This window comes from Mesitornis unicolor, unplaced genomic scaffold, assembly GCF_000695765.1.
Source record: "Mesitornis unicolor isolate BGI_N332 unplaced genomic scaffold, ASM69576v1 scaffold19648, whole genome shotgun sequence".
In the NCBI taxonomy this organism is placed as follows: Eukaryota; Metazoa; Chordata; class Aves; order Mesitornithiformes; family Mesitornithidae; genus Mesitornis; species Mesitornis unicolor.
Genome location: NW_010200013.1, coordinates 1 through 24,445, shown reverse-complemented (window position 1 = coordinate 24,445; position 24,445 = coordinate 1). Strand labels below are relative to the sequence as shown.

Below are 24,445 nucleotides of genomic sequence, written 5' to 3'. Positions count from 1 at the left end.
TACTAACAAGTTAAAATACCAAACAAGCCAAACAAAGCATCTTCTCTTCTTCAGAACACCCAAGATAAATTCAATCTAAACCAAACATTCTAGAAATATAACGGCTTAAAGTACTGCAGAAGTGAACCACTCAAGGTCTTTTCTTTCACACGTTCATTCTTGCAGATAATACCACTAAAACTTGTAAAATAGCACTTAATCATTTCCCCCTGAACTAAGTTTCTTTATAACAGCTTTCCCGCCGTTAGCTGATTTTGACATCCTGCCAGAGTACGATACTTAATCCAGCCATGCGAAGTCTGCCATGAGGACACAACAGAATTTTCTCTAAGCACAAGAAAATGTTATTTACTGCTTTACATATACTCTGTGTACTACAACTACAACTATTAAATGCAGTTTTATAACTCCTTCACTGACTTATCAGAACTTAAATTCTACATTACTTACTCATCATCTGGAGTGAGCTGCACAGGTTCATTGGTGAATTGCGAATCAAAGTTATCCAGACCAAATTCTCCAGATATATTTGGTTTAAATGGAGGCACCACTTGCTTTTGCTCCATCTAAGAATAAATGCACTTAGTAACACCAAGAATGAGTTATAGCCTATTTAATTCTTTTAAACAAAGCTGGAAGTTACTATTAAGTCTCTTTTGTATACTTTCTACAATTATTCTATTAATGTACTGTACTTACTGTGTGTAAAATGGTTAAAAGATTCTGTATTAGTGTTGTGGACCATCATAAGTTAAGACCTTAAGGTTTTTGAAGATTTTACATCATCTCTCATGTTCAAAACAAGTTGTCAAGCCATCACTATATGCAAAGAAAATAAGGCAAGCCAGTGGGCATTCACATACCAGATCCCAATCGACATTGCGAAAGAAGGGGTGTCCCTGGATATCTGCAAATCCTGTTTGAGGATGGCAGCCTAAACGTTCCTTTGGATCCTGTGCAAGGAAGAAAATATTTCTAAATGGGTGCCACAGCCTACACATGAATAAAATACAAATGTTACAAATTCCATGAGAAATTAAATACCAGTTACTAGGGACACTGACTGAAGAACTAAATCAGCATTATTTATTTTGGAAACGTTCAATTTACTGTCTGAAATATGCACGAATATTAGGAAGCCTTTAACAGAATTTTATATAAACAACCATGCCATCTTCCTTCATTTTTATTCAGATCTGTTCAGACATACAGTTTGTTTCAGAGCAAACTTGGTTAGATTACAAAACAATTTGATTCTTCACCCCTGCCTGCCCCTCCCTGATGAGACTGACTATGCCAGGTAATCACATCGGGGTAGTAACTGCAGGCTACTGATAAACACTGTGGAAAGAAGGTTATTTTAACAAGACAGTTCCATCACCACATGTGTATGCACACATGCACACACTACCAGGCAGTGGTAACAGAAGCAGTGTTCTTGAACAGTATTACTGTCTTAGAGTAATTTAAGCAAATCTGTTTTCTCCTGTACTTCTTTCTCCCCACTCATCTAACACTAAATCCAGGGCAGCGTGTGCTCAGGCTAGTCCACTACCACACATGCACCTTTAGACTCTGAGGCTAGTTAGCTACCAGCAGTGAGCATATACTGCCTCTGCATTTCCCCCAATGAAATCATCATAAGTTGTCAGAGTGATTTGCTAAGCTGCTTCTCTTTAAGAAGCAAAGGAAGTCTGATAAGTTTGTCCAGTTCCTCAGATTAAAGAAAGAACTTGGAGCATTTCTGTGTCTTTCAATTTGAGATTTAGTCACGATCCCAGCCTGAGAATCTAGAGCTTCAGATTTTAAGACAAGTATCTAGAACAGGTCCCCCAGCCCCACTCAAATTCTGCTTTAGGCTCACACCTTTTCTACCCTGTTTCTCTATGCAGCAGATAAAGTATGCCTGCCACATACCAATTGGTCAACAGGTTTAAAAACAAAAATGCTGTTCTTGAGAAGTCTTAAATAGTTCTTTTGTTCTTACCTTATTAAGGAAACTCTTTAGAACACCTGCTGCTTTAACAGAAAGGGATCGGGGAATTCGGATTTGTTTTTCCAAAATTACTGCAAGAAAATAAGGTTCATATCAGTCTTTGCATCTTTAGAGTTAGATTAAAGGTAAGTAGAAACAAAGCACTCATGTAGGAACACTCATGGTACTTACCTTGGAAAAGATAATCTTCTGTGTTCTGATCAGGATTGTCAGAACTCCCAACAATATCAAATGGTGACCGGCCCGCCATCATTTCAAACATAAGTACACCAAGTGCCCACCAGTCCACACTGAAGCCTAGAATTCAAAGGAGAAAACACAATTGAAGATATTTTGGAGCAAATATACCAAAACACTCTTGGGGCTAAAGACTGACAAGTTTTTAGAAGAAAGAATTAGTTCAAAAATTTAAGTATTGCCAGTCTTTCTGATTACGTGAACAAACCGGAGGTAACAACTGTCCTGGACGTTACTTGATTCATTATGTGCACAATAGGGAATGCTCTATAAAGAGAAGAGATGCAAAAAGTTTAAAAGGTTGATGTTAGGACCTTAAAGGTTTAGATAACATTTAAGCCGAGTCATTACTAACCAACAGAACATTATGCAGGGTGGGGGATAAGGACAAGGAGGAAGTATGTGATTCGTAATAGTAGCAAGACAGTCTTTTATGGAGCTAAGCAAATCTGTTCTACTATTCACTGCTAATGAAAACAAAATAAAATCTAGTGGCTGGGCTGGGACTGACATAGGCTGGTTGGCCTGGCAAGTTAGTGATGAGGAAGAAAGATGTGAAGCCAGTCTGAAAAAGACATTCAATTAAAGTAAGATGGTAGATTAAAAAACCTCCACCTTTTAAAAACAGGAACTAATTGTAGAACTTGTTAAAATCTTAAGAGAAGAAAACAGATCAAAGATCTGCTTGGCACAGTATTGGAAGCTTAGGAAGAAAGATTAAGTAATAGGAAACACACAGAGCAAGCTTTCTACACTCTCTTACATCTCTCATTTTAGGAATCTCGTGGACTTCCTGAACAAGCAATTGCAAAGACAATTTCATTTTTAACACAGATTTGTGAAAGGAATAGGCCCTTTGCAATGCATTTATATCTCATACTACTATTGTTGCCAAATATACTGCTCCAAAACCAAACAATTCAAGACTGCAAGTATATCAGTAGTAGTATCTAAAACAGTTATAAACAATAATAAATATGGAAGACACATGCTATTCTTCAAGACTGATAAAAGTAATTTAAAAAGTGGAAGGCAGGGTATGTAATTTGCTTGGTCTGACTCTTCTGACCTTCCTTTCAAGGAAGGTCAGAATATAGGTCAAGGAACCTTACTTTCTTCAGACAGGATACTGAATTAGACCGATCGCGTGTCCAAGGGAGATTTATGCTCTCTACAACAACTCCAGTAAGAAGTAAGAGACAAGGTGAAAGTTACATGGTAGCAGTGAAAAATTCCATTTACCATAATCCTCTCCCCGGAGAATTTCAGGTGCAATATAGTTTGGAGTCCCACAGAACGTGCTAGTTGTGTCACCAGGCCTCAGACCCTCCTTCAAGAAGAGATAGGAAGGAAATACTTCATGGTTAGCCAAAGATCCCACACTCCCCCTCTGCTAAGAACTTCATTCTGAGTTACTTTGTGTCCTGAATAAACTTTCATTTTAGTAAAACTATACTTAAATCTGTATGCAAATGAATACGAACCACTACTTATTTCAGAAGAAACATCTAGGTCACGTCTAGTCTCAAAAGAATGGCACATACCTACTGACAACAATGTCTTTTAAGGTTTTAGCTGGTAAACTCCATTACATTTCCAACAATAGGCAAATGGGACTAACTGAGGCACAGTGGAAGAGCTTACCTGACTGGGTGTTGCAAAGGGCAGACACAAGCTTTTCAAACAACATGGGATTCAGAATAGGGGGAGGTTACCAAAAATAAGTTCTGCAGTCTTCACCCTTGGAAGTTTTCAAGACCAAACTGAATAAAACTTTTAGTAACCTGGCCTGATCTTATAGCTGCTTTGAGCAGGACAGTGGATTAGACTTCCCGAGGCCCTTTCAAATCTGCATTATTTTATGCTTTCCAGTTGCTTAGCCAAAATTGTAACCTTTTAGAACTATTTTAAAGATCAGCATAATGGCAATGCCACAGCAAAGTCAAACCTGTGCTCCAGTGCCTTTGTAGTGACAGTTTTTCTAGAGAAAATGGGAAGTGTCATAGAATCCAAATAGGAGCAAGTGTGACTGATGTATTTCAGCCTCTTGCTCTCTTTGAAAACAAGCCATCTTGACAATTTCAGCCTGTCCCTCCTGGTCAAGCCAATACAGCAGCTTTATAAGAACAAAGTATATATGTGCACTTCACCATTTCTTTTTACTTTTTTTTCCCTCCTGGTCAAGCCAATACAGCAGCTTTACAAGAACAAAGTATATATGTGCACTTCAGCATTTCTTTTTACTTTTTTCCCTCCATTTATAGAGGCGAAACAAGTCCTATCTGCAAGGCCTATCTGCACTGTGTATAAATACCTTGGAATTTCACATTTTTAGGTCTCTGCATCTTTTAGTTTAGGACAATTTTTTAATTGTTGATTTTACCAGTTAGCAAGGAACCAGGTCTTACCTTGCACATGCCATAATCTGTGAGTTTAATATGCCCTTCAGAATCTAGTAGCACATTATCCAGTTTTAAATCTCTGTAGATTATTCCTCGTTCATGTAAATAGTTCAATGCTAGACTGATTTCAGCAGAATAAAACCTAGTGTAGAAAGAGATATTGATTACTCAAGTAATCAAAACCCAAACCACAATAACAGAATCTTGGCAGTATGATACTTCTCTAAATATAATCCCATGTATTCTTTTTCATCAGAGAAGTTGTTTATAATCATACAAATGTTTTTTACCAGTCACTTCAAAAATTATTTTTAATATTAGTATCTACTGGAATCACCCCTTTCATCTCACCATCTGAGATGAAGCATATGCACCAAGAACTCAGCATTTGCCTGGACAGCTGGTAGTGGTGGTTGTAAGAGAAACACACTGATAATCATTAGACAGTTTAAAAAAAAAAAGTTGGAATCTGACTGAAGTCATCTAGGGTAATGCTAATACAAACAATACCTATTCCTCCTTGAAACAAAAACATGGTAGCTTGCAGCATTAAAGTAAGGATGCACTTTCACATTTCTTAAATCCTTAACATCTGGAAAGGATTTGCTACCTCATCATCATAATCTCTGCACTACTGACTACTGCTCTGTGTGAGAAACCCAACTGTTCTGATGCAAGTTAACCATACCTGGCATGCTCCTCTGGCAGCTTTCTCTGTCTCTGCATATGAAACATCAGATCGCCTCCATTTACGTACTCTATAACGAAGAATAACCTGAAACACACAGGGGTTTGTTACAAATTTTTGTATACGAAGCGGAAAGATGTTTGAGATGTTACGGGTCTATTATCAAACAACATCAATTCAACTTCTCCCATCTCTCCAATAAATATGGCTTGTTTCACCATTTTCACTCCCTTTAAATAAATTCTCAAAGTTAAAAGTCAAGTATATGAAGTTTCTCTAGATAGTTCCTGTACTGTTAAAAGGAAATTAAGTAAACCTTCCCACATTCCTAATCTATTGCAGCTGCTGCTTGTCATCATTATGTATGTGACTATATAAATAGATTCACATCAGTTAATATGCACAAACCAGAAAAAAAATTGCTTTCTCATTTTCCTTCCTTACCCCTTTAATCCCTTTTGTTTGTGGTTAACACTATTAGTATATTACAAATACTGTTTCTTCTCACTTCCCTCCACTGCCTTGTCACCTTTTCAAACAACAAGGATGTTGTTTAAATACAAAATATTTTATATATATTGACAATTATTACTGTATGGAATAGTAATTTGTCTACTGCAATCTCTTCTATAAATAAACACACAGAAAAATAATAATTTTTATTTCTGCTACCCTGTTTTCCTTTTCAAAATTCAGGTACTATTTTCTGTCTTGTTCAGAGGCTCATCTTGAGAGCGACCATTCAAGTTTGAGATAAATGTCCTAGTTTTTTGTACTTCTGATTTCTCTCTCCCTAGACCTTTTTTCCTCCAATTGTAGGTTGTCTTCTACCTCATATTCTTAAGCCTCTTTTTGTGCTAGCTGCCCCTCTCTTCCTGTCCAAAATTCTTCCTATCATATCTACCACTACTTTACATTCTTTTCTATCTTCCCAATTTGAAAAGCTTAGATGACAGCATGAAGTATTTTTTTGAGTAAAACTATCTTCTTATCTTATGACCTTTACCTGCTTTCTGTCTGGAAGCAAGAGTGTAGTCCAACAAGAAAGGGGTGATTTGAAGCCTGTTCAAAGACGTGTTTCTCTGTCTGAACCCAATCAATATCCTATTTATTTAAGGAAAGCGACATTCAGAAAAAGATTGTTGCACTTAGGTCAAGTATTAATGACAACTAGCAGAAATATTAGTGTTTTTACTTGAAATAAATTACACATTATATAGTTCTCCAATGTGAAATAAGATAATTTAGCTTTTTTTTTTCCTGTCCTGAGTATCCCATACTTTCAGTCTCAGTCTTTTTTGTGTAACTACACTTGGGAATGAAGAAGCAGTCATCTATAAAAGATATACTGGTGAAGACAAATGTAAATTAGTATCAAGAAATGCAGAAGAAATAAATGGCACACCGAGAAATAAATGCAAAAACTCTCAGACAGCAAACCAGAGTTACTCAAGTCTTTTCAGGGTAGCTGAAAAAAATACAAGGGAAATCTTCAGCAACAAGAGCTGTTCAGCAGTTTAGTACTGCAATTTCTGATTAGTTTCCACTAATCACTGTATAAGCTACAAACAAATTGTTAAGATGGAGGTCCAATTTAAAAAGCAAATAAACAACATTGTGAGTTCTCCTTTGTGACAAAAAACCCCAACCTTGAACATACGAAAACCAGACTCCAGCCATTTCTTTTTCAGCCCCGCAAGCCAGCATAATAGGCGAGCTATGGCATGCCGCTCCAAAGTAGCAAAGCAAGCCAGGCTTATTTACTGGAATTCTGCAGGAGCGCTGCTCCAGACAGTTGGCTGATTTACTGGTAAAAAGCTTGCTTACCTCATCGTCATTGACGAGCTCTTTCTTCACCACTTTCATTGCATAAATGCGTTCAGTTTTCTTCAATCGAACAAGCAGTACTTTAGCATAACTGCCTCTTCCTATAACTCGGAGCAAGTCAAAATCCTGAAGACCCAGACTGGAGGAAGCTTTGCCACTTTCTCTAATGCTCATTGCCTATTGATAAAGAGACCTTGAAATTAGTAAGCAGGCTTGCCAAGTTTAACAACTGCAAAAGTTAGCATTTCAAACAGAACAGCAAAATTAATATAAACAAGTAATTCAATTAACACTTGTTATTCTTAAAACTGCACTGTCCAGGAAAGGAATGTGAGGGAAAAGAAAGAAGGCAGAGGAGACTTGGCAGATAAGAAACAAAACTGGGGGAGTTTGGAATACTTTCGAAGTCAAAGCACATCTGTACTTTCTGAATCGAAGTACATCTTGCCTCAAGGTTCAAAATAAAACAGCTTGCAAGCCATACATGCATACACCTGAACAAGCAATCCAAATGCACTTTATGTACTAGTTTTCAGTTTGTGACAAATTAAATTACTAAAATCTTGAAATTGAGAGAGACACAGGCTTTAAGATCTCTAAATACAGTTAGCATGGTTAAGATACTTTACCTCTTTTTCTTCACCAACATGGTCCAGGCTCTCATGACTTGAGGGATTGTATGGAATCACTGGTGGTGCAAGAAAAATTATTAGATTGATGCAACAAGACAGTTATTTTCTTTTGCCTTAAAATTTCAAGAGAGGAGCTCAGAGACATACACAATTTATCTATTATAAATATTCAAAACTGTTGGGTTTGGGGTTTTTTTGTATTTTTTAAAACTATCAGAATAATTCTTTTGCCATATCGCATTTATCACCAGTTTCAGCTAATATAAAAACCTGAAATTATATTTGGAGATCTCCAGATTAATATTGACTCCATACACAGAGAATCTCGTGCAGAACAGTGTAATTTTTAAACTGATCATTGTCTATATCCAAAAATCAAACGTTAGGACCATCACTGACTGCTACAAGAGTTAACTTGTTGGGCTACCAATCCAGTAGAAACCCTAATTACTAATTCTGTTAAGGGTTTTTTTTGTTTGTTTGATCACAGCATTTACAAGACACAGTTTACTAATGGAAAAAATGTAACCGAGAGCCGAAATTCTTCCTTTTTAGCCAAGGTTCTTAAACTGATAAGATACAGAAAAATGACGAACTTTTATATTTACATCCCCCTTAGCATTAAGAAGCTGTCTTTTTCTTGTACTATGAAAAAAGACGGGTTTTTTAATTTACTTAATCCTGTTTTATTTTAAAAGCCAAAGTTCATGTTTCGGCAACTTACAGCAATTTAAAGACAAAAATTATTGATCTTACCTGATTCTACATTATCTGGATGCACCGATGATGGATCCATAGGCATTATTGGTTCCTGCAAATATGCACAGGATTTTTGTAATAGACTGTCCAAGTGTGAGACACATTATTTTAGATACAATAAATGAAATAAATGATCCCTGAAGAATATAATCTAGCTGCTACTTAACTTGATTAGTCAACATAGTTATTGCTCTAATCCATCCACAATAAAAGAAATCACTGCAGTCCTTATTTTACCTATTTTCCAGAAGTTATGACACGTTTCCAGAAGCTGCTGAAGTGACAACTTAGTACAACAGAGAAAAGAAGTATAGCAGATGAGAAATGAGACAGAAAAGCTCAAGTACTTCAGCAGTACATAAAGAGGTCAAATGGATTCACAAAATGTAGACTTGTAGCTGTTTGCTTCTAATATTAAACCAGGAACAGTAATCATCTGCATTTTTCCAGGCACTTAAGAACTAAAAATTATTGAACTTCTTGGGACAAAAGTAAAAGCTCCTGCATTTCATCTTCCTTTTCTTACAACTTTTCAGATCAGTTTTACTTACTGGTTGTAGCGTATGACGGCCACATTCAATACTGACAAGTTTGTGACACTTCTTGTGAACAAGGAGTTTGCAGTTGATGCATTTATATCCCTGGCGACCCAGGCCCCATATTCGGTCAGTGCAGATGGCACAATGAGCTCTCTAGAATGAGAAATCAACAAAACCGATCAAAGGACAAAACTAAACAATAAAAACTATTCATCCACACTTTCATTAACAAAGAACATAGGACAGGAGATCAGAGATCCCTACTGAACTTGCTACTACACCAAGAGTCTCTATCTGAAAATTTTTTAGAACAAACAGGCAGATACAATAAAGAGAGGAAAAATTTACAAATGAACAATAAACAGCAACTGCTGTACAAAATGTGTGCATCTACACAGAAAGGTACAGGCACAGCCAGCCTCTTCTGCTGCACACACACCCAGAGACACAGGTGCCAACTCCAGGTCAAAAGCTTTACAGCTAAATCAGCAGTCAGCTGTGACCAGGCTCAGTCATTGTGTCTTGTCATCCCTCTGTGTAGATGAGTCCTTAGGTTTGTACAGAGGGAGGCAGGAGAGCAAAAGCTTCACCACATTAAACCACCAGATAACAGGGAATAGGAAGATCACCACTTACTGAAAGACATTCACAAAACAACTCAAAAGAACCATGAAAACAGTGTGCCTACAAAAGCAAGAGTGGAGTGGAAAGTGATTAAACTATGGTGCCTCGACAGCCTTTGAACAGGAAGAGGTAAAAAAATAAAATAAAAGGCTGAAGTTAGATATGAAAGATGCTCAAGATGAAGTTTATTGGAGAGATTCTCAAGCATTAAGCACACAACACACTAAGCTTAGGAAAGAAGGAAAGCTGTCAAGGAACCTGGCTTATTCAGATATTTTGGGTTTGGTTTTTGCTTTTTCTAAATACCACAGATAGCCTTCTTGGTCCTTAGTTCATTATATTTGACCATTGCTTCTTGAAAACATTCCAGATGATTTGTTATTTTCAGTTGATTACATGCCATCATAAGCAGGCTTTTGAAGAAACATCTCAGGTTTTAATTTAAAAGTCATGACAGAAAAGTCTGTGCATCATATGCAAGTTCAGACCTTTTTTTGCCCATGTAAAGAACTGAAAACGCACTTTCAGCTCACATTCATCTAATGCCAGTGTTCAAGTTTCCCCTCTGGGAAGATTTTAAGGGAACACGGGAGCATTTATATAATTCATATCACTGTTTCAGAGTATATGTAAAGTGAATTGCAACCAATTAATTTTTTTGTTCTATTTTAAGTTCCTGATAATTTAATCATCAGCTTCCTGTAACTACAGGGTTACCAACTGTCTATGTACTATAGACAAACAACAAAAATGAGAATAAAACTACGTTATAATTTTTAAAGGCAGTGACATTGTAATTACAAAAGTAAGACATCCCTGTATCATGGCTTTAAATACCCAACAAGAGTCTCACCCTGTTAAATCGTTTGGCTTGGAAAGTGTGACCATTTGCACAATAGAGTTTTCGCCACCGGCGGGCGCCTCGGCGATAAATGGATTCTAAGAGGAAAAACATACGATTATATCCATAAAAATATAGACACAGAACTACATCATCTTCTCATGGACGTTTCCGTGTAGAGGGATTTGCAGAGTAAAACTTCACTCCTGCACCTTACAGAAACACTGAGCAATGAAATGTACCTTTTTCATTTTTTAAATTTCAGAGAAAATTTGGAATAGAATTTCCTGATCAAGTCAAAGTTAATTCTGCTTTTCCAAAGTCAAAAGGAACAGTGAGTCAAGAGACAAAACCGCCAAAACAGTACAAGCACTTGTGTGCTGACACGCGCCTACCTTACCTAAACTTGGGGAGGAGCTGTGGGGAAGGGAAAAGAGGAAAGAAGGTTAATTTCAGAAGCATGTCTTGATTTACAAGATGCTTGCATAAATCCTCCAGTATTGTAGATCCACAGCTGCCATTGGTTGGGTTTGGAGGCTTTTTGGTTTTTAAATTTACTAGAGGCATGTCAGGAATCAAAACTGAAAACTAGAATATACAAAACTACACTGAGTTGCAAATCTCTTTCTGATTCAGTCCGCAACCTCATTATTTTCAGAAAAGCAGCATTACCCATGCTGCCAAAGTTAACTTTTAAGCATGCACATTTACATTTGTCAGAGACTTGGATGTCAAGCTGACAGATATGTGCATGTACAACATATACACACACTTTTATAAAACTTTAAGACAGAGGGAAAATTACCTCTTTAATGTCTAGTGCGTTAGCCACCATAAAACTTAGAGGTTTTTGGAGAATACTCCTGATAGCACCTAAACATCAATTTAAAATGAATTAACCACAGATCTCTAAATGGCGATACAAGTCATTACCATTGGTTACAAGCCTTCGTTCACATTAGTCAGCCAGCAATTTGGCAACTACCAAAACGACAGGAATAGGATAAAAAACTGTCACAGTAGAAGAGGCAGAAGCAAGGAAAGCAGTGACATGGATAGTTAACAGGAATATGAAATGCTTATTAACAATGATTCAGAAATGACAAACAACGTTTAAGTTTAGCAAGTTTCTCTCTTCCTTTTAAATATTTAATTTGTAGAGATTTGCATTATTAATATTCATAAATGTAGGATGCCAAACCATAGAATATAAAAATCTTCTAAAACGGGAAATATGAATTCCTGATTTCCTGTACTAAAACGGCTACTTACTATCTTCTCCTGGACAAGGCATGCCAGGCCGTTCTGGTACGCAAGGAAATACTGCAAGAAAGACATTTACTTCTGATTAGTTTTTACTTTGGACAGAGACTACATCTTTGGGTTAAATACAACACTTCTGAAAGGCATTTAACCATTTAGGAAGACAGCACAGACTGTATTTTAACAAAACCTTGCGCAAGAGCAGGTGAGCTGAAAAGCTGCTGCAAAACCCATTTGTTGGACATAAATGATCTACATAAGAAATACAAGCACAAAGCATAATAAACCAAGTTATTTCCTAAAGAAACTAACTCAAAAAAAGGTAATGATCCTGGTTTCTCATGTGACCAATCATCACAGTCAGTATTTGGAAATCTTGACTATAAAAGTACTATATTACAGTGTCCTAACAGCTACGTATGATCTTGCCTACATTAGCCATTTTTTTCAGTTTATTTAGCTTCAGTAACTGTCAGAGAAAAGTGCAACTAGGGAGAGATAGCCCTGGTGCTGGTTTAATCAGAAGCCTATCAAACGCAAAAATAAACGGAGAAAGGGCAGATCAAAAAGCATATTGAAGTAATATATGCAGAAACAGTGAAACTTGCATAGAAACAGATTACACTCTTCTTCCAGTTTCTAGAAGTCTTTGCAGGAAGCTGAAAAGCTGTCTCTTCCTTACAAATGAGCTGATGGTGAACCAGATTTTCTGTATCCTTCCAGAGGAGAGCCATGTTAAGACACTGCAGTGTAACACACTCACTAACTCTCTTTACAAGGACCTCCTGGTTTTCTGCTCTAATCTCTGTTAAACTGGTATCTATCTCCTACTTGTAAATACAAACAATACGACAAATATACTGCAAAAGGTCCCAAAATAGGCACATAACCCTGGAAAATAAAAATTAAGCAACTACACATCAAGCAGGGGCACAATATTATTAGGTTCAAAACTGGTCTAAAGTACTTAATTTTAGAGAAGTCAAGCTTTTGACTAATCTTGCATCACAAATAGAGATCATCAACTTTTATTCCTAAAACAGATGCTGCTATAAAGCACTTATCAATAACAAAGTGTAGGATACTGTACTATGTATCTTCAACCATTCGTTGCCAGCAAGTTTATGAAGGCACTTGGGATGAATAAATAAATGAAAGACAGAGATAGGGCCTGTCTTTCATTAATAAACTAACAGCAAAGTATTTTTTCCTCCCTTAATTTAATAAGGAGCATTGACAAAGTGCTGACAGCTAAGTATGGTGACTGTCTTCAGCATCCTCTTGACAGAATGCCACAACACGCTTTAATTGAGGAGGCTGTGCAGAAAACACAGATAACACAAGGTATTTCCACTTCTTCACAGGTACAAATATGAGAAGTAATACAGTAAATTTCACCATACCATGAATTAGAAGCTCTGAGTCTTTGTTTAATTCATACAACCGGAAGGCCTCTTCTAACTCCAGCTGAGAAGAAACTGTACATGGATCTCCTGTAGAAAGGAAAAAAGTACAATACAAAACTCAATCCAATTAGTTCTGTGCTGTTCAACAGCTCCCTCACAGTTGGTTCCAAAATAATTATTGTAGCAAAACAGAACAATATTCTCGAGTGTGGTAGTATTTTTTTAACACTGTTCAGGGAGTACATCTGAAAATACAATCACATTGAATGCTTTCAGGGAAGATAAAACCATGAGAGATTTCCAAGAGGCAAGCAGATCATAATCACAAAACATCATTGGTTTGGTCTGCTACAAGCATGGTTACACATCATTTCAGCATAGGAAATAACCATAGGTGCTGGTTATCTTCCTGCACCTAAAGTCCTTCTCAGATTCTATTTTATTTCATGGGTTTTCAAATCAGAACTGAGCCAATTCTATTTTCACAACTGCTTCAATATTGCCAAGACTTCAACTATGACATGCAAAAGCAGGCAGATTTCTAGTCTGTCCTCAAACCTCAAAAAATCATGTAACCTAAGTGAAAACACCCCACTTTTCTGATTTTTAACTACTACTATTTTGATACACACAGCACCATCTGGAGTAAAATACCTTAAAGAAAGTGCAGCAAGGTAGGCAAAAAGTATGGGTTGGTTTTGCTGTTGGTTTGTTTGTTTTAAAAGAACAATTGCAGGTTCTGTAATCATTTGCAAAGGAGCAGATTAACATACAAGCATCTGGGATCTATGTTAAAGTTTCTCTGACAAGGCTGAGTTGGGTTGCTTTAGCAAATCTGTTTCAGAAGTAACTGTTTAGGACTGACTAAGGTCTATTCGTAGGTATCTACCTTGTAGTTCTAAAAAAAAATAAAAATCAACATGTATCCACAAAGGCATTTCATAACAATTAAACAACACGTAATTACATCAGGGCAATTCTGGCATATAGGTAGCTCTAAAACCTAGGGACAGAGGGGTGGGCCAGGAACAAGGGAGTTCAAGACTGAGATCTGCTGTATTCAGAATTGGGAGCAAGAAGGACCTTAAATTCCAGCCTTGGTTCATACTACTTCAGACACACAGCCTGTACTTTACCTGTTTCTCAAGATTAATCTAAAGACTTCAGCCGGTATTTTAACTGATCTCCTCTGTCTGTCAGTGTTTGGAAACTGCTATAAAGACTGAAAAGAACAGCCGTGCAACAAAACACTGTCTTTGGTGTCTGATGCACATTAGTAGTGTCAGAAAAAAATTATCCCCCTAGAAGAAGAAACCTTGTTTAAAATAATTCAGCTGAAACATGTTTAAAGCAATGTTGAATCTGAATCATCACTGCCCCAAAGAAAATACTTCCAGTTATTACTTCAACTTTTTCCTCCTGTCCATCTACACAAGATATTCTGTGTGAGGACATGGGATTTCTATCTGCTTGTACTCCAGCACATGAGCAGAACAAGCTGCTTTCTAGCCAAAACCCCATACAGCAAGACTACTGTCATATCATGTTTCAAATTTTTAATATAAATACTACTTTCCACACCTTTAAGCGGTAAACTGGTTGTGGATAACTGGAAGAAGGCATAACATTTTCTGTCTCAGCTGAACTGGACCCAATCTGAAGGTTTTACTGCTTTCAGTCTGTGGTGAATACCATGGTTTGAAAGCTAATTAGCCACAGTCTATTAACTGTTCTCCTTTTGTTTTGCATGACAACTCACCAAAAATAATACAGACACTGCTAAGGCTTTTCAGTAGAACCACACACCTAGCAAGCAGGGGATATTTAAAACTCACCCTACAAAAGTTTTTCCAGTTAATTTGTTTTGTTTCCAATGTATCCATTGATTTCCTATTGCTAAAACATTACTAAATGTAATCTTTCAATTTGCAGCAGTCTGTCTTTATTCTTTTCTGCAGGTCACAACCTTCAAAATGAGTCTTTGAAGCCAGCTGCAGTCACTTTTCACTGTATTACCTACCCCCCTACAATTAGCCTATCTGGATATCAAACTGCCTGCCCACTGCACAAACCTACACAGTGCAGAGCACAGGAGGAGGAGAAGGAACAACTGCATTTATTCAGAGTCACTATGAGAATCAACAAACCAGTTTTTCTTCATTTGTCTCCAACACCTGTTTAAACAGCTTTGTGTTTCTGGTGGAAGAAAAGGAGGCCCTGAAGAACATACACCGTGCTTCAAACCAGGAACAGAAGGTTTATAGACGCTCTTTCAGAAAGTTTGGAGTAGTATGACTTTTGCAGCCATCCAAAGACAGCTGGGACAAAAGTCAAAGGAAAAATATTTACTTTTGAGTTTTATAGTTAGAAACAATAGACTGAACACAAACATAAGGCTAGTGCCCATCCTATGAGACACTTCAGAAGACAGAGGTAAACAAACTGACCACATACAGATAAAATAGAAATTAGTCTAAAAATCAAGTTCATTTTCCAGTTTTGAACCGGAAAAGCATTTTTGAAAGTGATTCTACTCAACTAAATTAGGTCTGCCTTTGTGTGCCATTACCTCTATGAAACAGAAGTAGTTTTATGTGATGCTATACATCTTGTAAAGGCTAAAAAGACATTTAGTAAATGACAAAAATCTCGGTGACTATGTAAATCCAGCTTAGTCACACATCTGATCGAGCAGTTTAATCAGGAAGTAGTGAAGAGATGGCCTAGACACCGTATCTCGTCTTACACTACGAGTAGCATGGGTAGCAGTGTAACAAGCACCAGGCCCAGTACACATTTCCTCGTGTCACATTAAAGAGTGAAATTCAGTTTTAGTGAAGAGGATGCAATATGGGGAATTTTCCAAGAAAGCAAATTGTGAGTTTCTAGAAAGAATACCAACTGAAAACACTGAAGAGTGGTGGAGAGAGAGGAAGAGAGGAGGCAGGGGTCTTGGCAGGAAGCCACGCATTGTGGATGCAAGAGTTACTCATAATAAAGACAGCGGGATTTTTTTATTAAACACACTCCTCATCACCAGATTAACTTTTTCTCCACTGACATTAAACTGGAAATCAATGATTAAAACAAACACGGATTGCTTGTGAAAACTGAAGCTTATGTGAATACACAAAGATAATTTAGTCAAACGGCAGCATTCCTTTTTTTAAGCCTCTCTCTAATTAAAGAGCAGAAATTGAGACAGAACAAACCGTTGCTTCAAGTAAATGATTAAATCTGGGCAAAGTTTTCTACAAATGTTTTATTAAAATAGATACGTACTTCTTACTATAACTGATACTCCAGACTATTCCTCTTCAGTGAAAAGTCTTCTTCAAGATAAAACAAATCAGCAAGCTTACTATGGAGTAAGTGTCTGACTCAAATAGCACTGCTGCACAGTTCAGTCATAAATATTGTTCATTGTACTTTACTGCATCTGCCTGGTATAAATAACTTTGGAATGATGAGGGGAAGAAAAAGAAAAGGGAAAAAAGAACCTGCTCAGATTCCCAAGACCACATAATATTCAACACACCTGCCCATATAGCACTTCCAAAAATCAGCTTTGGTCCACATTTAGCTTTAAACTCTGAATAGACTGGCACTCACCCAATTTTGAATGGGAAAGCCGTGAGAAGGGGAGGAAACAGTTCTACAAGCACCATTTATGCTAATCACTGCATATAAACACTAATCACTGCCAACGAATCACTGCACATTATGGTCTTTTATGTATTGTATCAAGTACCTGGCATGCCAAAATAACTCAACAGCTATTTCATAATTCAGACACCTCTGGTGTACCTCAAAGCCTATGTGCAGAATACAAATTCCACAAAGAAAGTAAGACTTAAGGAGAATCATGGTCTTCTTCAGCAGTGTAAGGGAATACTTTCTATTCCTTTTGTAAGGAACCCCAACACTGAATTCACATTTTGATAGTCACTGAGATTTTATTTATCCGAGAAAAAAAATAAATGAAAAGGAGCATGCTACGCACCAAGCAGTTCAAAATAACAACCTTTTCATTAAGACATACTTACAAAAGCATTGAATAAGCATTATTTTTGGAGACAGATTTACTATTTTTAAAAATGTATTAATGAAGCATGTTTTATAAGCACATCTTATGAAGGCAAAGGGAAAGAAAAAGATGAAAGGGAGAAGAAAGCTAGAAAGCTGAGCAACATATCAATCAAATAATGTTAAACAGCCAAGGACCAAGCATTAATTTACCTTCTTCATCAATCCACTTCATGGTGAAAAGCTGTTCATTGTCAAAGGAGCACATGTCTCGAACTTCACTGCACAGTCCCTCGAACGAGATGGAAGGTTCAAAATACGTTATCATGATGTCCCTGACAAAAGAAAAATAAATTTGAGAAATTATACTGCACTATGTAGCATTTGATCATGACCTCTAATGCTTTCCATATACCACTAAAATAAAAGCCATCCCTGCTGCAGCCCCCTAAAAAAATTTTAAAGTAAGTAAAATAAAACACACAAGTTCCCTTCCTGTAGCAAAGTCAGGTTCCAAGTGATTTTTATTACCAACTACTTGACATTTAATCCTCCAGGTATCAGCTTAAGAAAAATTAGTATTTAAATCCTCAGATAACTACCAAGTGAGTTGCAGGAGATATTAAACACACACAGAAATGGGACGTATTTTACCAGTAGAAACCAAAGAATGAAATGCTGCAAAAACTTTGAAGGACATTATTAACGTATTGCTAGTTTTGCTTGCTCTTTAATAGTTATTTTGTTATTAGATATCAAAATGCTCTAAAAATGTGTACATCTTCTGCAGATAAATTTTGATTGCATAGATGTTATGAAACAGTAATGAAAAATATTACACAGGTTTCCTAGCAGAATAGTGGAGATGTTAAATATTGAAAGTGCCTTTAAACAGAAACCTGTGATGCTTCACCACAATGATGTATACTTCAAATTAAAATTTGCTACTTTACTCTTACACAGAATGGGTATTTCTGTTTTAATTGAGAGTCAGTCAACCTGGTGTTAATGCTGACCCATTGCCTTGGTATTTGCTGGACCTGGAACAGGTGACTCAGTTGCAATCCTTTAAACAAAGGATTTCAGAGATACAGTGCAGAGGAATGCGGAGGATAAAAAGAGAGGGCTATTTATAACACTGCTCTTCAAACATCTCGTATAGGCCCAATGTTTGAGCTATGAGGCTAATCTTCCCATAAAAACCTTTGCTAGTTGGGATTCGTTCCAGTTGGTGCCAGCCACCAGCACTATTTGATAGTAAAAAATTGAAGCAACAGCCAAAATTCCTATCTGTTCAAAATTCACATCAACATCCCTACCAAACTCAAGTGTATATATGCAGCAAGTTAAACATCTCTGAATCATCTTGTGTATGGACAGAGTTGTATCAAGTACCTACTTGACACACAACACACTGTGGTCACTGGACCTGAACCACTTTCAGGAGTGGCAGACACGTGATAAACACGCTTGCCTGAGACACTTTATTTTAATTATGCTGCTGAACTTAACTAGCAATTTCTAAGCACTCTAGAAGAACAGCTAGCCTACTTCTGGATTTATGAGCATGACTGAGTTAGTTTAGTTAGGGGAAAGACTTCAGTGTATGGTTAGGGTAGTGCAATAACATTTCAATGATCTGAATAAAGCAGTTAAAAAGCTGCTACATTGCTTGGTTGAGGAACTGCTCCTCTTCTTCCCACACCAGGCAAATTGCAAGACAAAACTGTATCTGGACCCACACATTTAGACACAGTACAGCACTTTGAAATGCCCGATGGTGCCCACCCCACAAGGCAAATTGTGTCCTCTCCCATACAAAGCTCTCCCTTTGGATCCTCTCTCAAAACACACGAGCGTTAAACCCAAAGCCAGTATTTGCCTCTACAAACTGAGGTGGATTTAACACTGCATCACTGTTACAGACACGCAGGCATCGACCAAAGAGAAACGCAGGAGGCTGCATTTGGAGGCAAAGCCTTAACCTGTATTTCCTGTTTTTCAGGGAAGGAAACAAGGCACTGCTTACGTAGCAACTTCACTGATTTTGTGCTAAAGTTTACCTTCATTTATTCACATTTTAGTGCAAATATTGGAATATTTTCTTAAACAAAAAGTTCTGAAGGGCACTGAGAAGTCAGAGTTAAGTATTTCAACTACTGCAGTTTATTTTGTGATTGCACAAGTCAGTAATGGGAGAGGGTATGCTAAAAGAAGTAGTGACTACATGACTCTTACTGTCAGACAAGCAAAAAGAGTTGGGTGACAGACCATCATCTCAGACTGTAAGCACTGATGCTCTAGCAAAAACTGTTTATTAAAAAATACATATTGGCAAAAATGGTTTTTAAATTTGATAATTCAAGCCCACTTAAAATAGTTTTATCTCTAGGACAGTGAACAGAAAAAGTCGCAAGGTTAAGATGTAACCAAACAGCCCAGGGATCCGTATCTATGAAGTAAAAGCTGGTACTAACTGAAAAAAAGAAACAAAACCACAACTTTTCCTACTTGTTGCTGCCTTCAAGCAGCAAAATAGTTGCCCTTTGAATAAAAGAGGTTATTTTAGAATTTAAGCAAGTTCTCTAAATTACTACTCTAATACCTCCAGCAAGACATGCATCAGACACTTACTAAATACATTTGGAAGATCTTACCATCTCTACTGTAACAAACACTAATCAGTCTTTCAGAGAACCCCAGCTAATAGCAATGTGAAAAAAAAAATGGAAGCATGAATAAGGTTGTACAAGCAAGACCCAGCACTTTTCCTAGAGGTGTGAAGCCAGCTTTACGTAACACAGAAAATGGAAGATTACAGGTCTTCCTACAAGCTATTTTAACTATACATGACATCAACATTTTCTACTGAGACAGGTCTTGCTTCCAGAGTGGTTCTGTTATCACACCTCTCCACTATATGGTTACCTTTCCTTCTGATGAAGGTAAGCTTATGCACTGCTTTTAATAAGCGTATTTGTTATAAAGCTATTCTAAGGCATAATATCTTTCTTTGTCTTCTCATGATAGACACAGGCAATTAGAAGAAAACCTGATTCAAGCACACCCTTTACACCTACCACACTGTAATGTGTCAATTAACTCTTACTATGGAAGTACCAGGATTTTTAGAATTTTAGTACTATTGTAATACGTCTTAATCAGGGACCTGTGAGTAGGAAACAAGTAAATAAATAAGAGAGTACTTGTCCTGAATGACTTTCAGTTACAATGCTATCATTTATTTCTTCCATAAATATTAATAAAGGATCATTCTAGTACTAACAGAAGGCCTGTCTGAATCAATACTCCGCAAATGTAAGAATCAATAAAAGTCAAGTCATAGGAAGACCAATAAAATGCAAAAGTTAAATTTAAACACCAACACTAAAGAATAGATTTTCAATATCTCTAGAAGACCATGAACCTCACCACTAGCTTCCCCACCTTTCCTCTGAGGTCAAACAGCTTTTCTCATGTCTTTCCTACAGATCATCCAAAAGTCTTAATATCCTTAAACAAAAATACTCTCAGCCACAGCCAACCCAAACAAAATGTCAAGTCAGCTGCAATTCAATATCCATACCTCATTTTTCATTCCTGTGCTTAAACTTTTGTGAGAACAACCCACTGTAAGAACAGAAACATTCGCTTTAGATTTTTCCACCTGCAGCCTAATATAGCTATACCATATTACATATGTAGAAATAGACAGATATATAATCACATATTACCTGCCTATCCACATATTTATCACACACCTGTGTCAGTCATTAAGGCTTGTGATAACATCTAATTATACTGAAACCAACTCATACAAGACTCTTGGAGAATTCTGCTGTTTCAGTAACATTTCTGTACCATAAGGTGCAGGCACTGCTATTCAGAACAGCATAAAGCATCTCTTCTTGCCCCAGTGGAAGTCTGAGGTCTCAAATTCTCTGCTCCTGCAATCTGTTTTTCTAGAAAAATATACCACCAGAAAAGTAAATCGATGCTAAAACAGCAAGAAGGGGTGAAAATGTGGTCATAGGCTTAAACCAAAGCTTTTTTAAACTGGACACTCCCCTATGCGAAACTTGATCCTCAATGGACAACAAAAGACATTGAGCTGAAGTATTGATCAGAAAGTGCTCAAGACAAAAAAAAACAACACAAAGAAGGGATGCAAGAACCCAAAAATTCTTAAGAAATTATTTTTCTGGAAATATTTATGGAGGTACATTTTGATTTTAAACTTCCCCCCCACACACTTTTTCCATTCATGTAAATGTATTAAAATTAAGAAAAGAAGCAAGTTTAACATGTATCATGACAGGACTGTCAGGAGTATTTTTCACTTGAAACAAGTCAAAGTAAGTGTGCAAAGCATTGGCAACCTATGTCTTTAACTGTATTAAAAGTCTAACCTACGTTTACAGCCTACACAATTAAAACGGTGACAAATCTACGTCAGGCACTGAAAGCAAGCAAGCGAGCAGTTCTAATCATGACCAAAAAATGGCTCTTCAAGTTTGTTGTTTCATTTGGTTGTCGCATTTGTTTTGTTTTGTGTTTTTAAAATCAAGAACATTAATTCTCAGGATTCCTAGTGCAGTATATTATTCCCACCTGTTCTCTACCACTACAATGCAATCCTCCCCACGTGTTAATAATATAACAGCTTCTTGTACCAAACTGACAAAAAGCATCCAAGACAGATAGGATAAGACAAAAGATAAACTTTGAGTAATATTAGAAAGCTGAAATGGTTGCAATTACAGATGCTGTTCAGTGCCATGCATTTGGAGCTGCTACACTCGGTTACTGTATCAACAAAAAAGTACACAAACATTTGGTGTAACAGAGTAAATGCCCAAGAACTCACTCAGGAACCTTTGTTACATACACTGCACAGATTACAGCAACTATTTAAAACAGATAAAGATTTATTTCAGCATTTTAAACAACCAGCCCTATGAGAAAGGTAAGTGTGGCTTATCCGAAAGAAGGAAATGCCTGGATAAACTCAACCTAATGCCCTAGTTTCCAAGTCTGTGGGAATTCCCATCCTCTTATTCTCATGATCCAGGTTAATTTTCGGAAAACTTTCCTTCCTGGTTTTACATATTTCATGAATTTAAGATAAAAAATTACCACTGCCCCGTTGAATGAAACAAAGACCCTTCAAAGAGCTCTTCATGAAAGTCTTTGTCTGGGCTGAGAAAAGCAATTAGGCTCTTGGCCAGCCTAGGAGATGTTCTGGGGATTCAGGTTTAGCGCTGTGCTCTAGTTGGTAAGTGCGGTGTCTCAAGCCCCAGACGAGTGTCCTGACTATCGGATTCCCAACCATTTCAAGAGCAAATCTGTGCTTTTGAGTGGCTGATATTTTATTTTTTTCTTATAAGCAGAAACTCCTTCTGGAAGTTGAAACTATGTTCCTAGCAATACTTTCACAATAAATTCTACAACCCATTTAAATGCTTCTATTAAAACGAAATTAAGAGAGATTAACATTTCCTGATTAACACTATTTCCCACTAAATCCTCTATCCAGCCCTAATCTTGAGACAGTTTATTTGATGAAAGGTGAAAATCCTGCCTTTGATATCAGCATTTAGATCTCAGTCTCCAAGTCGTTTCAGTGTAAGCACAGGTGAAGTGTTTTGTTTTGATACTCACTTCATGATAGTGCAAGTCTGAGAAGTGGGCACAAGACCTTCTGTTGTAAGAAAGTGGAAGAATAATTTGTTTAGATCTTGAAACAAATCATGACTAAGGCATTCAGCTTGTTAGCTTGTTGGTATTCACAATGGTTAACCAACACCCTATATGACTCAGTATCGTTACTAAAAGTAAACAGATAATTGTATTAACAGATAAAATGTAAGCAGATGAGACTCAAAAGAAACATTCCAGTGTCTGTGAAATTATTACCTAATATTCAAAGTGTTATGAGCCAGCATTCCTGTACAGCGTAGCAGTTTTCTTCCTCACTCCCACAACACTGAGTTGCTTTCTCCCTGTTCTTGCACCATAGCCTCCCTGTGCTAAAGCACAAATTCACGATCAAGATAACTGACCCAGCAAAAGAAAAATAAATGGTTTTAAACCAGAACAGTTCCCACTTTAGTTCACTGCCTGACCAAATGAACACTTCTGTCAGCTGATAGCCAGGGGCATCTCTAGGTCCTTAAGAAACGGTGGATTAAAGGGACTGCAAAACAAAGAACTTAGAATTTCACATACTATTACTCTGACTGTGTTTCACACATCCTTTAAAGCCACAGATTGTGCCAGTCTCTACAGTACTTCTACAGACCTTTGTCAAGAAAAGCCCTAAAGCAGACACAAGCTGGAAATCAAACACGGTAGCAAATATCAGTTCCTCAGCATGATTTTCATACCTCTCCTTGAAATCGTAAAGCTAGAGATACCAGATAGTAAATACTATAAACATAATATATCTTTTTTGGTACAGGTAACTGGAAGGCAGCTGTTGAGTGTATCATGTTCAATCTTAGTCAAAAAATGCAACTTACATTTTTTTCTGCTTAGATCACCTCCTCTCAAACTTAATGGCCCAATGAACCTTGCACTCAAACTTTTTAAGTTAGATCCTGTAACTGTTACTATTTAATAGGGTGTTGTGAAGGAAAATAATTCTTCTGCCTTATGTTATTGTTGGAGAGCCACTGAAACAGACCAGCAGCATTCATATTTTCATTGTGCAGACCTCTAGCATTCATTTTCTTTCACAGCAGAGGCACAACTGACAGTAGATGTGTCTTAGTTACCATTTAGACTCCCTCAGAAGTTGCCATTCAGACTCAGTCCCTAGGAAGCAGTCTAAAAACTGATGAAACAGCTTTTCATCCAAACACACTCTTCCTTTAGACCTGAATATCACTTAATACACAGAAACAGGGACCAAGGCCAGACCCTCAACATATATTTTTAAGTATGAATTTTGGTATGTATCCCCATGAAGAGATACACACTTACTACCAGCAGCAGGGAAACGGCCAGGGCCACAGGGTGCGTGGGAAGCAGAGTGAGCACGGCAGAGGAGGCCCCTCAGGTACATCCTTGTTTACCGATACTGCCACCGCAGGAGGAGGGAGGATTCGGCGGCACGCAGCTCCATCAGCTCACTCCCTGCCCACCAGCCACCGCAGTGCCGGGCAGGCCCGGGCAGAACAGGGCAGCGCGACGCCGACCCCACC

General features: G+C 37.3%; 1 protein-coding gene across 1 annotated transcript; it reads right to left on the bottom strand.

Annotated features, from left to right (window-relative positions):
• Positions 1-446: 446 nt before the first annotated feature.
• PRKCI (protein kinase C, iota) lies at positions 447-17,568 on the bottom strand. The gene is made up of 16 exons (XM_010189617.1): positions 17,454-17,568; positions 13,212-13,301; positions 11,818-11,868; positions 10,558-10,643; positions 9,093-9,233; positions 8,539-8,593; positions 7,780-7,838; positions 7,151-7,327; positions 6,330-6,427; positions 5,324-5,410; positions 4,642-4,777; positions 3,476-3,563; positions 2,168-2,293; positions 1,988-2,067; positions 864-953; positions 447-566 (listed from the first exon to the last, which is right to left on the bottom strand). Exons 1-16 carry the CDS (start codon positions 17,566-17,568, stop codon positions 447-449), a joined length of 1,599 nt encoding a protein of 532 aa, XP_010187919.1.
• Between the last annotated feature and the right edge of the window lie 6,877 nt (positions 17,569-24,445).